Genomic DNA, 15,219 nt, shown 5'->3' on the forward strand with positions numbered 1-15,219 from the left:
CCCCGGAGGAGCTGGAGGAAGTGTCTGGAGAGAGGGAAGTCTGGGCATCTTTGCTTAGACTGCTGCCCCCGCGACCCGGTCCCGGATAAGTGGAAGAAAATGGATGGATGGATGGAGTGAACTAAACATGCAAGTAAATGCCAGCCCCGCCTGAGCACAACTCGAAATGCAGGGGGAGAGAGAGAGACTGCCATGACAGTAGGAAGCTAATCTCATGTTTTATCAGATAGTTATGACCATGTGATATTTCAGTTTTTCTTTTTTAATAAATCTGCAAAAATGTCAAACATTCTGTGTTTTTCTGTCAATATGGGGTGCTGTGTGTACATTAATGAGGAAAAAAATGAACTTAAATGATTTTAGCATATGGCTGCAATATAACAAAGAGTGAAAAATTTAAGGGGGTCTGAATACTTTCCGTACCCACTGTATGCTCCCTTGTGTGTGTCATTTGTCAGGTCAGTTGGTTTTGTTGAGGTATTAGACAGTTCAGTTTGCTGTATTTTGATTTTCCTTATCATTTGTTGACCTCTTTTAGGGCCCAATTTATCTGATGTTAATTTTGCCTTTTTCTTACTTTTGGGTTAATAAAAAGCCCTTTATTTTGAACTTTGGAAGCTGTGTCTTTTGCCTTACTGCTTGGTCCCTGACACAGATATTGCATGTGCTTAGGCATCACAACCACAACTGCATGGCTCTTTTAGCTCCAGGATTGTGTGTTGGAATTATTTGTGTCATTTGTCCTGTGAGGAAAACTGCAAGAATAGTTCCAGCTGTAAATCACACATACAACATACAATCATTGATACAGGTTACTATCATAGGAATATGCACTGTTAAAGATTAAGCAAAAAAAAGGGTTACTGGTTAGAAGTGATTGAACCAAAGTGACAGCAGGAAAAGTGCGAGTTGTACTCAGAAAAAAAATTCTACAAAAGAATAAAAAACTTGCATAGTAATTGATGGAACATGTGACCCTTTGTATTAACCCCTCCAAAACTCCCAGGGGGTATTGTACTAGGTAGTGCCATTTTAGTTACAATGCAAATGTTCCTAGCAATAGATTATGTTTCAGCCTCAGACTGTGTTTCTAACAGTTTAGATAGCTGCATCTGCCCCTGGTCTCAATATGAGGGTAAGTAGTTATTTTACCATGCTTTCAATGGTTCAGGAAGTGGTTAGCTGCACCAACAAAGGTAAGCATAGCTGGGCTGAAGTTCAATAAATCTGAACTTTTGGCATCTACTGTGCACTAAGCACAGTAGATGCATGCACAGAGCTGTCACAGCGCACCATGTACAAAATAGTCAGAGACTAAAGCAAAATCAGTTTTTCTGCGATAGTATGAACATGCCTTAAGAGACTGTATTCATGCTCGCATCTCTATGAGGCTGTACTGTAATTGGGCACAGTGGTGCTTTGATTTAAGTGCTAACATCAGCATGCTAACATATTTATATTGACAGTGCTTACATACTGATGCTAAGCAGATATATTGTTTACCCTGTTCCCTATCCAAGTATAGCCTGTTAATATGCTTATATTTGTTAATCAGTAGAAAACTGGGGCTGATGACGATGTCATTAGTTTGCAGGGATTTGGTCATAAACCACAATTGTTGAGCAAAAAAGAATTTTGACCTTATGATGTTCCGGATAAAAATTCAGAGGATCACCAAAGACTTCAAAGATTCATTCTGAGGCAGCAACATGGTCTTATTCCCAGGGCATCAAATACCTTTTGTGTCTCATACTTATGCTACATATATTTAGTGTTGATATAAGTTATGTTTAGGCACAACAACTACACTGTTAGGTTTAGGAAAATACTGTGGCTGGGGTTAAAGCACCTACTAATTAAAAATCACTTCATGACACACCAGAGGCTAACTCCGACTCCCGTGGGAAAGTTTGATGTTGTTTGACCCACCATCTGTCCCAACCCCACCTCCTAGGACTTTCTGCCTTTGTATACTACAAGCTCTTGCTCTGGGCATCAAATACTGATGCGAATGGATACTCTACTGAAAACCCTGTGTATCTCATACAGATGCCAAAGGTTACATTTGGCGTCCATATGACACGTAAAGTTACTTGATGTAACGTCAGTATTTGATGCCCTGGGAATGAGAATGGGCTGGAGTGTGACATGAATGTGTGAAGCAAATTTCATGGCCACCCATCCGCAGCTGTTAAAACATTTCACTCAGAACCACAAATGTCAGCCTCATGGTGACTCTGGAGAAAGAATCAAAGCATCATCAAAGTCAAAATTATGACTTTAAGTGATGATGGGTGAACTTTGACCAAAATGGCATCAATCAGGTTCTAATGGCTAACCTCTTTGGAAGTACAAGTTACATATTCTTCCTCTAACACCTTCAAAGTTGAATTCAGAAGAAGGAAGAAAATACTAATAAATACAATGTACCAGTGTCCCATTCAATACACAAAGGGGGTTTGCTGCTATGCATTCATTTCACTAGCAGGGACCTGCCCTCACTGCATACAAAAGGGGAGTGAATTTGTAAGTACTTTAGTTGCTTGTGCATACTTGGCTGCTTGCCTACTTGATGGTTTAGGGGAAGGTGGGAGGATGAGTGGGCAATGAAAAGCAGAAGCATGATGATTTTTGTGGGGTAAAATAGTGTGAAAACAGAAGGGGTGGAGTTTGGCTGAGGTCCCACGCCCGAACTTCAGATAATTACATTATCTTCATTTGTTGCCAAACATAAATCAAGAACTGGGCAGCCTTTTTGTTTAAAATAAAACATAAGTGCCTTTTATATTTGTGTAAAGTTGTGCTTTTCTCAGCTGTCCCTTGTAGTGAAGCTTGAAGCTAGGTGCCTTTTGAGTTTGCTGAGCTCAGTTTCATGTGCAGGGTGCGGGGCTTCATTCACAAAGAACAGCAGCTCTTGCTGTCCCAGCTTTGTGAATCCAAATGTGTGAACAGCCTGTTACTTGGTCTGGTATAGACAAAGCTAATGTTATCTAATTTTAGATCACTGCTGATGAACTGATAAATGAGTCAGTTCACTGATCTCACAAATCTTCTAGTTGTCGTACAGGTTACTGATGACAGTCTTTAAGGCAACAGGACTCAGGAAAATTCTGTGAAATTAATTCAGTTATTCTGTTGGACTTGTAGCTAATGGAGCTGTTCACCAAGTTATATATAGTCTTGCTTTAATGCACCTTTCAAACCAGTTTCAGGGTGCAGACAAGGTCAGCCTAAAGAATTTACCTTAATGCTAACACAAAGACTATCCTGGGCAAAAAAGTATAATAGAGGACTGTACCTACCTCAGGATCCGAGACTCTGGACACGCCACTCTCACTGTCACCCTCTGAACAAGAGCCCGATTCATCACTGGAGTTGCTGGCACCAAATCCCTGTTCACTTTTGATCTTGGTACAACCCTGAGAGAAGATTACCTCTCTGCTGTGGAGGTTCCTCTGCGCCACCACCCCAGTCAGGCAGTGAGACAGTCGAGAGATGGAGCCTGAGTGTGGGTATGAGGAGATGTCAAACTGGGGCAAGCTGGAGAGTGAGCTTCCACTGCCTGTGTCCTCTGGGTAAGAAAATGAAGACTGTGAGCTGGAAGCCTGGATCTGGGGCTTAGAAGGAGGAGGAGAGTGGGCTGATGTGTTGATGGGAAAAGGGAAGCTGGCAGTGAGGCATGCCTGGCCAGAAGAAGGAGATTCTACCTGCATCAGTGCTGACACTTTTTTTCTGAACTTCTCATCTTTGTAAGAATGGGGAAACATTTGTTGCTCACCGGCTGCTGAAGAGAAAATAACACTTTGTCTATCTAGCTCCCCCTCATATTTAGAGGAGGAGGCTTTGTACACTGGCCTTTCTACGTTCCCGCCAGTCCCGGTCAGTGCTGCTGGTATTACATCTGTAATGCTGGTCTTGAGGTCTACGTGATCCGCAGATTCCCTCTTATCCCTCTGTCTATCTTTGACCAGTCTGTTGGTGAGTAGCTGCTGGATGGCAGCGCTGGGCACATCATTAAGATCCAGGCCACCGCTTTGAAGGTAGGAGCGGAGACAGGAAGAGGGTGAGCGCTCAGCTGGAACCCCTTCTACTTCTAGCTCCATCTCCAGTACCTCCTCAGTACAAAACTCTGGGTTGCAAGCATTCCTTCCACCTCCTTCCTCAAACACAAATGGCTCCTCTTTGATTCTGGAGGGTGTAAGCAGAGATTGTGGAGGAGTACAGCTGTCTACAACCTGTGAGCTCACAGGGCTAACTGAGGTATGATTGGTCAAAATGACATAATCACTGCCATCATGGTTTTCTCCATTGTGCTTGTCGTCACAGATCTGGTGCATATATTTCCTGTATTTAGGACATTGAGCAATGTCAGAGGAAAGTAGCACAGTGCTTGCTACATGATTTGTCTGCTGCCCCTTCTCAACAGATTCATCCAAGGATACTGCCTCAGAAGAAACTACACCCTTAGATATGATATCATCTTCATATTCCCCTTTACAACTATTGGCATGTTGGCTGTCATTCTGCAGCTGGGCTTGAAGAAACCGGAAGCAAGAGTCCTCCAAATTGTGAACACCCAGGAAGTCAGCACACAGGATGACTTCATGGATGTTCTCTTGACTTAAAACCAGCTTGGCTGTGTAGGCAAACTTGAGCAGTGGAGCAAAACCCTTAGCTGTGACCTGTAGAGGAGAGTAGAGAACACATTTCAATTAAAGATGAATGAAATAATGATTTCATTGACAATAAGTACATCCGATTATAAAAAGGTAAATGTTACATAAAAAATCCTGTTTTATTGTGCAGCAACTCCATTTAAAGGAATGGGAAATTACCATTTTTGATATGCACAAAGTCAAAAATTGTGCTGGCCAAACTTCACCATTATATTTTATTGTTTCTTCAACATAGCCTAATTGTGCAGACAAAAGTGTAGGTATAACCAGCAGTTTCCACCTTCTCCAGGGAGACCAAGTCCTGGGTGTGCCTCTGCTCTAAGGGCCATGACATGCAACCATACAAGCATTTCAAAGAATATGTCTGACACACCAAGAGAAGTGAGGAGCAAAATGACCTCCTATCCTACTACAACAGCCACACTACAACTGCTCACGTTACATTTAATCCAATGTGCATTTCTGTAGTAACAATTCCATCAATACAACACCAGAGTCATGTCATAGGCTACTCACTATTCTGCTGCATTGACGGTCTCCTTTTTTTTTAACTTACAGGTGCTAACGTTCCTATCATTTCCCATGTTTCTGGTCAAACAGTGATCACCTGATTTTGATTTAGCTCTGCTCTTAGTCTTTTGATTACACACACCATCCTCAAGGATCCCACCCACCCCCAGCACGGATTGTTCATACCCCTGCCATCCAGAAATGTGAAATGCAGGACTTCTAGACTGAAAAACTCTTTCCTTCCGACGGCCATTAGACTCCTAAACAGCTGACTCAGGATCTACCTCATGTAATTCCACCTGTACTGTTTACATACTCATTTTGCACATGCACAATTGCACACTCACTGCTGAGTATTTGCACTCCACAGCTCCCACGTAGCATATATTCTCTCTGCATTATATTGTGTTCTTGTTGTATTTTTATTTGCTTCCTTCATTTGCTGTTTTAAAGTGCCTTAGATTTGTGATTTTACTGCCTATTTAGATTTGTGTTATTGCTCATCTACTTTATATTTCACTTGTTTTATTTGGCATTCATGTGGACGACAAAGTAAGAATTTCATTGTACAGGGAAACATGTTCCTTAACTGTGCATATGACAAATAAACACTTTGACCTTGACCTTTGACACTCACTGGAATTGTTAATAGTCTTCTTTTGTTAGACAATCCTGGTAGAGTGTCAGTGGCTGGACAACTGAGCGGACCCGGCTCTCAGAGGTGACTGCCATTACAATCCTGTTGGACCAGCCACTGTTTAACCTGAGCAAATGCAACACAGATGCTGTGTGTCAAGCCACATACAGTGTATCTTCTCTTTGCTTGGTTGATAATAGGATTCAAGGATGCTTTGTTAAGGGCAGGTTAGATCTGGAAAATGGTGTTGCTTATTATGGGGCTCTGCAGATTTATGGCAGTATGGCCTTACACCCCCCTCTTTGGGGCCAAATAATGAGTAAACATCATTTAACTTGTATACTGAGTTTTCATATGAATGTGCTCCCATTCTTTGGCACATTTAATTGTGCATTATTGACTGGCTGGGTGAGCAGGAGTGCAGCTAAAGTATTTGATTACACTGCATTGCCAGAAAGTGAGTAAACTCACCTTCATGGTTTTGGTTTGACCAATACTGTGCCTGTAACTTATAGCACACAATTTGTAATTAGGCTTAACAATTAAAAAAAAAAAAATTGCAAGTACAACTTTATAAACATCTTACAATGTCAGAAATGTTACACTGTGTACAAAGTTTAATTTTGCTAATGCAAGCTCTAAATTTTGATTTTTTTGTTTAAAGAAGGGCAAAAAACATTGCCAGTCCAAATAAAGTTCTAATAAAGTTTTGGGAGGAAAAAGAGGTTGCCAGCTCAAACTTCTGGTCGAGGTTGTCAGTCTGCCATCGGGTCGTCTATGTGCCTTGAAAAATGCGTCTAAAACCATGCTCCAGCTGAATTGGCCTTAACTGCACCTTTGTATGTGACTCAACCTGTTTTACGAGCTTCTTCATGAGCCACTTAACTTGATTTTACCAGCGGAAACATTGTGTCTTCAGTGGTTATCAGATTGTCTAAAAGCATCTGAAGCTTCTCTTTGTTAGAACTGGGAGGTTAGGGGTGGGTTTAAAAAAAACTTTTCATCTAAAGTCTTCTGTGAATAAAAATCAATTCACAAATGCAAAAAATCTATTTTTAAGCAATGTTAGTAAATTACATTATGTTGTTGGAACAAAAAATGTGGAAATCAACAATATTATTGCAAAAAATGAACTGCTAGAAAATATGCGCTGTTGTTGTCTTGGGCTTTATTCTCTGACAGTTTTTGTAACTCCCTGAAACCAAGTGTTCGGCTGCATTTTTAATTTAATATTGTGACAATTAGCTTTGCGAGATGAAGTTGAAGCATTTTGTGAATACTTCAGATTATATCAGTGTTAGTGGAGCCTTACTCCAGAACACACAGGACCAACATTTGCTTTTATAAAAACATTTAGCGAGTGATGTTGGTCAGTAAATTACACTTTCATATTATTTCTCTAATACAGGCAGGCACCATTTTATGGTATATTGCTTTCGGTCAACTAAGGACAAGAGTGAATGTTTTGGACACCGCACTAAAGAAAAGCCTGAAAACAGTGGTCGTGTCTGACAGTTTTTGTATCTCCCTGAAATCAACAAACAAGCACACACACACACGCACACACACACATACACACACTTCATGCAGCAACTGGTCAGGTGTGTAAATGTGTCAAAGCACTGTAGTCAGGGTTTGAGCTTCAATCTCAAGCTCTACTTTCATTCTTCACACAATAACCACCACAAATACCTCTGAGGAGAGACCTACCAAAAAATGTGCCCCCTTATCCCACTTGTATGATTCACTGCACTTCACCGCCTTCAATGATAAAAAGCTCTGTGCTTGTCTTCAAATGGAGCATTCAACAGGCACTGTAAAAACGCTGCCGTTCTACATGGTCGTACGAACATCATATCAGCTAGTTTTTTTAAGTTTACTTACCTTTCCTTAGCGACACTGATGTAATAATTTCTGAGAACAGCATGAAAATCATTACCTCACTTTCCAGCCCGAGAATTAACCAGAGTGAACAAGGAAACATTCTGAATAAAATGTTAAATGTGTACTGCATGGAGTTGCACTTCCACAAAAGTGGGTCTCGTGTAAAAGACAGATTTTAAAAAAATGAACATTCAGAATCAAAGGAGCTGAGTCTGAGATATTCTGTTATTTAAATCCTAGTATGGGCCACACTCCAAAAACACTTGGTTGTATTGGTTTTATTGCAGACAGATTGCATTTCACATAATAACACAAAAGCTTGATTTATGGTTCTGTGTTAAATCTGCACAGAGCCTTTGCCATAGGCTACATAAATCTGACTCTTGCATCAATTTTCTGATTTGTATCAATTTATCTTTAAACCTCCATTTCCAAGCCTCTGAAAGTTTAAATTTCATGTATCATTTGTATTTGAAACTTTGGACCAGCCTCTTTACAAGTGATGGAATGTTCTTGGCTTTCTATCTGTGTTCTGTTTATGTCCCCTTACCTTGTCTGGCAAGTTAATGATGGGCTCAGCATCACTGGGTGACCCATTATGCCCCAGCAGGGCCTGTAGGAAGTAGCGACTACTAGCAGCAAGGACAGCCCGGTGGGCACGCACCTCCCTGCCCTCCACCAATATGGTCATATCGCAAAGGATGCCCTGCTGCCGCTGCTCCTCCAGGCTCCGCAGCACATTAGCACAATGGACCTTGGATTCATACACGTATATGGGCACTGCCGCCTCGTTGTCATGCTCCTCGTCTGCCAACATCACACCGTCTAGCACCCTGCGCAGAAGAAAGAAAGAAATGATACCGTGTCAGCTAATTACATGGCTCTTTGAAGGAGAACGTAAGGCTACCTTTTCAATGTGTCCAGTTTCTGAAGAAACAATGACACTGGAGGATTTCTCATTGGACTGTCATGTCTAAAGACAAGATGTTCCAACAATACATTAATCAGCCATAACATTATGACTACATGCTTGGTATTTTGTACTGTAGGCCCCTCTTTTACTGAACATACTCATGCTCCCAAGGTTTTAAAGGTTGTGACATTTCCTTTAGTGCCACCACTAGTGCCAATGCTAAGCTTTATACTGAAAAGCAAAGTTTTGCAGTTGTCTTTTCACCTCAGAAAATGAGAAGACAGTTGAGAAATAACTATTCTATTGGCTGCAGGGTTATGGTTCTGAATTGTAATATACGATCATAACTGTATATGTACAGTATATCTACAGAGAGATAAAGAACTAGATATAGACAGGTATAAAGCAGCCTTCCACCTTGATTGCAGGCACCTCTATTCAAAGGCTTTCCATTGTGTTTCGTTCATTTCATTGCTGTAGTACATAAAGCCCTGCTACAGACAGCTGAGCATGCAGTATATCTGTCTCATTCACCCTGGGCTCTTTGTGTGCGCGTGTCGGTAGGCATAGCGGGGGCTGCTTTCTGCTGATTCATGACTTTGGAATAGACAGAGCCCAGCACTGGGGTTTGCTGGAGTAATGTTCTGTCTTCTGCTGTAGCCCACGGGCCAGTCCTCTCAACACTGTAGACCATCTCCAGCTATCCATCAGGAATACTTCAGGCTCAACCTTAATCGATTGCCTTTCATGGTGCTTATAAATTGTTCACTGCCACTGCATGTCAGGAATTGGCGCGTGAAGCTGCTGATGATAGTCGAGGGGTGAACTCAATAACATAGCCAGATGAGTAAAAGCAAAAAACTGTCTCTTTAATAACAGCCACGGTGACAAACCAAAACGATACAGAAAAACTAAGGAAACAAGAAACACACTCGCAGGTTGGTAATACAGTCCAGGGTCAGAGGCAGCAAACTTACACAGCCGAGGAATCGACAAACGCGAGGTCACAGAGGGAAGTCCGATAATTCATACACAGAAAGCAGACTGAATCAGGAGGGCAAGACAGAACACAGTGGTCAAAATACAATCCGGGGTCAAAACATGAAAAACAGGCACAAGGACAAAACAATGAAAGTCTGACATGGGTTAGAACAATATTGGCAGTTTTCTGGTGGGGGAACGCTGCCTATAAAGGGGTGAAAACAGGTGAAAACAATGAGTGCTGATTAAATTAAAGTCCGAAACTAAGATGGAACAGAAACAGGAAGTAATGTCAAAATAAAAGCATGAGAACAGAAGCCGATGGGACAGAATCATGACACTGCAACCAGTCAACTATCATTACTGCCACTGCAACACTCTGTTCATAATTTTTTAAATACTGCATGTTGAAACGGAATCGAAACAAAGGGAAAATGCATTGACGAGCGCTGCTGTCTGCTGTGTTCCTAACACCATTGTTTATTATCACTGTACTATACTCTAGCACATGGTCCACTCAGTGATTTTTTTTCTGTCTGTAATTTCAGTTCCTCAGCAGATGCAGTCACTGACGTATTACATTTTTTTTTTAAATCAAATTAATTTTGTTACAAAAAAGGCTTTTGCAGATTGACTCTGTCTGCTGATGAAGACCACAAGATGGACCTTTTTGTTACGAATATTTATAATGTTCTTGTTAACATTTTTTTGTTTTATACTGATGAGTAAAAAGTAAAACAGTTAAATGCTTATTTGCACTGAACATTAATTAATTACTTATAATTATAACCAACAGCCTGAATACTGGGAATACACTGGGTCAGTAATATCAGATTATGGATAAACAACCAATTTTCCCACAGTCCTCAGCCTATCAACATCCTGCCTGAATGCTCCACCCAGGGACTCACAATTTACAGTATCACTGGCAATGTAAATCTGTGAGTATAGAAATTAACCTTCAACCTTCTCATGGACCAGAGTCAAAAGGTTTAGAAGCCATTTATTTAAAGTGATCAAAATCAGTAGCATAATCCTGCTAAAGTTAAGAGTCCTGGGCAATAGCTGTCTTCTTTTGACCCAAGTTGTTGGGATGGCCAGTGTCATCACCATCGTTAAGAAATAGCCATTGGAAAATTGCTTACAAATCAGAGGGTGATTAGAAACACTGTCTTTAAATAATATGCAGTTTGTTCCATTTACAGTTGAATCTAAACATCCATGTGAACATTAGTATAGATGTGAGAGTCAGAGGTACCATTACATGAATATACTGAAATAATGCTGATAAACTACATTAACATTTTCCACTTTTGATATTTCATCATTTCTCCCCTTGAATTACCAGTCTTCAATATTTAAAGCTTATGCTTACCCATGTTTTGCTTTTTTCCTTCTCAGCCATGCTGGCTAAACTGCTCAGACACAGTTGAGGCCTTGGTAAACAAGACATTGCCATAGGTTTCATCATCACTGGGCTGTACTTTAATATACGTGAGGCGAGGATGGCATATCTCGGTAGCAGACTAAGCTGACAGGCAGCTAACTGATATTCATAATCCCCAAACTATAAAACTGAAGGAAAGGAGGAAGCTGAGGAGTGTTGCTGGGCAAATATGAAGAACTGTAGATGATGAAATACAATATGTGAAACCATATAATTTACTGTATGTTAATAAAGAACGAAATCTAGCATGTGCCGTACCATGCAGGTTATTGACTAAACTTTTATTTTAGGCTTCTAACACATCACACACATGCTGTATACCGTAAACACTGTGTGCTATATAAAGAGCACAGTGGTTGTGTGCTGCCTATCTGTATATAAAGCTGTCTTATTAAGCTGTAAACCGTGATAATGGTGAACTGAACTGCTTCCACTGGGTCACTTAAAGCACAACCAGGGATGCTGAGTAGAAAGCTACATGAACTGAACCTTTAAAAACATGAACATATAAATCAGCTGATGATTGCAGATTCATCATGTTGTAACATGAAAACACAGAGATGCCAAACTAGGTTTGACATCATTTAAAAAAAAGTCTGCCCATTATATAGTTTGCCCATCAGAGAGCACTAACACATTGCTTTTTACACTGTACAAATTTTTAGGTTCATATAAGACTTATCAATTCAATTATTTCAGAAATGACAAATAGAAAACAATCACAAAAATATCAAGCACATAAAAAACTATCACACAAGACAAGACATGAAAAAAAAGAAAAATCCTATTTATAAAAACCTGTTAGTTTAAAGTCCAACTTGGACAACAATTTCAAAATGTTTCAATCATTAAAGAACATGGTAAATTGATAACAGAACATTACTGGAAACCAACAAATTAAAAATACCTTATTACTGTACATGCCAGGAGTTTTCATCCTACTTCTCTTAAAAAAAGTTTTCCAATTAATCAATTTAATAGAATGCATCATTTTTGCAGCTTTATGCTAAACAGAGATTTAGGGAATGACAATATAAAGACAGTTGAATTCAAAGTGCAGGAAAAGGTTTGAGAAGGCTGGTCAAATACTTCAAGGACTATTTCAAAAAATGACAGTCCCTTACGCATTATTAGACAAGGTGTAAAATCTCAGTCACAATCAGCAGGCAGCAGAGCAGCAGGATGTTTCTCCTGTCAAAGTGGCACTGCCAGTAATTCCTTTAATGCAGCTCTCTGTGGCCGCTCAGCATTTTCCCCTCATCAGCCAGTTGCTCTGTTAGCCTACATTCAGTCTAGCAGAACCATCAATCAAACACACATCTAAGGCCATTCAAACCCCTGAGACAGTCAGAGATGAGCAGAGGTGGCCACAAATGCGTGCACGCACACACACACACACAGTCCTACCCAGCAGGCAGAGTAGAATCAACTAGTGAATTATTCATCACAGGAGCAGCAGAGCCCAAGACCAGGCAAGGATCCTTCCCCAAAGCTGCTGCACACACACACTGTATTCATTAATTAATGAATACTAGCAATTCATCGATTTCATTCTGTGTGGGTATGTGTGTGGGTACAGTGTGATGGGTGCCCTACTTTCCTCCACCCTTTCCTGCCTTCTCCTCTGCCCTGATTATGTCTCCTTTTCCTGTGAGGTGTCTGTGGGGTAGTCTGAGTAGTGTATACAGTGTGTGTGAGCGCACAGAGGGCTTCCAGTGTGTGTACATTTCTGAGACAAACAAAAAAGTGGGAGGTTCTGTCAGAACAGCTGATTTATTTGCTAAAGAGGGTACTGTCCAGTTTGAATAATCTATAGAAACACATTTTTAACCTAAAAGAAAACACAGTTACTGTAAATTAAAGTAAGCTGACTTACATAAAGACACAACTACTGCAGATGTATAGAGTGTAATGTATACTGTAGCTATGGTATAAAGAATAGTCTGGATGTGGTATAAATCTATACACTACCCTTTATATCACAGCCACACTGCACTGATATACCTGTTTTCCCTCCCAGCCAACCAAAGATGTTTGGTGTCCTGAGAAGTGGGTGCAAATATTTGTTTGTTTTCATTAAGAGGCGTCATATAGCTTTACCTTTATTGGTAAAGTATGTTTAAACACACAAGGAATTTGATTCCAGTAAAGACACTCTCAATGTGTATTGTAAGTCAACAAGAAAATAAAAATATGTGCATTAAAAATAGGAAAATATGTACAATAAAAAAATTGGGGCAAAAAGAGAAATAATCTGTTTATAAATACATATACAATACACATTGGGGGAAATTTAGGAGGCATTTGCAGCTCATTTTCTGGTGCTAAACATTCTGTTTATTGCCATTATAAGTCTTTAAGGGGTGGTTGTGGCTCATGAGGTAGGGCAGTCATCTCCTGACCAGCAAGTTGGTGGTTCGACTCCCGGTCTCCCCACATGCCTAAGTGTCCCTGAGCAAGACACTGAACCCCGAATTGCTCCTGGTGGCTTGACTAGTGCCGGTGCATGGCAGCTTGTCATCATCAGTGTGTGAATTTTGTGTGTGAATGGGTGAATGGTGTATCATCTCTGTAAAGCGCTTTGGCCAGTGCAACACACTGTGAGAAAGCGCTATATAAAATACAGTCCATTTTTTTTCATTCTGAACTTTCCACTGCAGGAATTTGTGTGCTAGGTCTCAGGCATTATGTATTTTAAGGTGCCCCTGGATGCAAAAATCAGGGAGGAGAGAATGGAAATGTATACAAATTCCCTCAGCATCTGATTTACCACCACTGTATGAGCAGGAACTGTGGCTGAAATGTAACGTCAGGAGAAAGCAGGTGTAAAATGTTGTGGCCCTGCGTGGCAGCTGTTAGTCATCTGAGGCCTCGTCTGATTTAAGAACATGTTTGAGCAAGGAGAGGGTGTTTGTAAATTGCATTGCTGGCCAAAGGAGGCTGTGAGGGACTTGTATAGGCTTTCAGGTCAGGTGATGCTTCATTTACTAAATGAAATAAAAGATCATTTGACAGGCAGGAGACTGCATGATTGCATTTCTTCAACCATGTTAAAATTAAGTCACATTATACACGCTCTTTTCTACTATCCCTTTTGTGCAGTACAGACACTTCCAAACCAGCTGAAGTGCATTCAAATTAACGCTGCTATAGCTGTGTCATTTACATCACCAGTGTTGGTGGATACAGCAATAAGTTAAAAAATTGTGGCAATATTTGTTGCACCTGTAATTTGTGACTAGTTTAGTAAATATCCCCCACTGTAGCAGAATAGCTTTCAGATTGTTATGTATAATAGTTATATTTGCAATTTATTGCACTGAGGGTTGTCGTTCTGTCATACAATCATGGGTTAAATGTTCATTAGTGTGATGGCTCAAGGGAGGAAACTGTCTTTGTGTCTGGTTGTCTTGGTGCACAGTGACCTGTAGTGCCGTCCAGAGGGGAGGGGTTTATGTCAAGGATGTGAGGGGTCTGCAGAAATCTTCTCTGCCCTCCTTTTGACCTGTGAGGTGTACAGGTCCTCCATGGAGGGCAAGCTGGCACTGATAGTTCTTTTTGCAGTCCTGGAGAAAATGTCTGGAGTTGCTGGAGTCTGTTCCTGTCCTGTTTGGTTTCTGCAACAAACCAGATAGTCATAGAGGAGCAGAGAACAGACTCGATGATTCCTCTGTAGAAGTGGATCAGCAGCTCCTGGGGCAGGTCGAACTTCCTGAACTGGCACAGGAAGTACATCCTCTGCTGTGCCTTCTTGGTGATGGTCCTGATGTTGGACGTCCACTTCAGGTCCTGGGAGATAGTGGAGCCCAGGAACTTGTAGGACTTTACTGCTGATACAGTGCTGCCAAGTATGGTGAGGGGTGGGGTGGGGGGCTCTTCCTGAAGTCCATTGTCATCTTCACTGTTTTGAGCATGTTCAGCTCCAGGTTGTTGCGGCTACACCACAGGGCCAGCTGTTCAGCCTCATGTCTGTAGGCTGACTCATCAACGTCTCAGGTCAGAACAATGGCAGTTGTGTCATCAGAAAACTTTAGGAGCTTGACAGAGGGGTCCTTCGAGATGCAGTCGTTGGTGTAGAGTGAAAACAGCAGAGGGGAGAGTACACATCCCTGGGGGGCTCCTGTACTGAAAGTTTGTGTGCTGGATGTGGTTTTCCCCAGCCTCACTTGCT

General features: G+C 41.1%; 1 protein-coding gene across 2 annotated transcripts in view; it reads right to left on the bottom strand.

Moving 5' to 3' along the window:
* Nucleotides 1-15,219, bottom strand: part of LOC109959761 (transcription regulator protein BACH2-like) — a 45,603-nt gene that overhangs the window by 18,577 nt on the left and 11,807 nt on the right. For both annotated transcript variants that reach the window (XM_020599377.1, XM_020599378.1), the window contains exons 2-3: nt 8,258-8,540; nt 3,303-4,682 (exon numbers count right to left, since the gene is read on the bottom strand). In XM_020599377.1, the coding sequence (XP_020455033.1) occupies nt 3,303-4,682; nt 8,258-8,524 (1,647 nt within the window). In that variant the 5' untranslated portion in view covers nt 8,525-8,540. The remainder of the gene's footprint in view (nt 1-3,302; nt 4,683-8,257; nt 8,541-15,219) is intronic.

This window comes from Monopterus albus, unplaced genomic scaffold (assembly GCF_001952655.1).
Source record: "Monopterus albus unplaced genomic scaffold, M_albus_1.0 scaffold40.1, whole genome shotgun sequence".
Taxonomy (NCBI): Eukaryota; Metazoa; Chordata; class Actinopteri; order Synbranchiformes; family Synbranchidae; genus Monopterus; species Monopterus albus.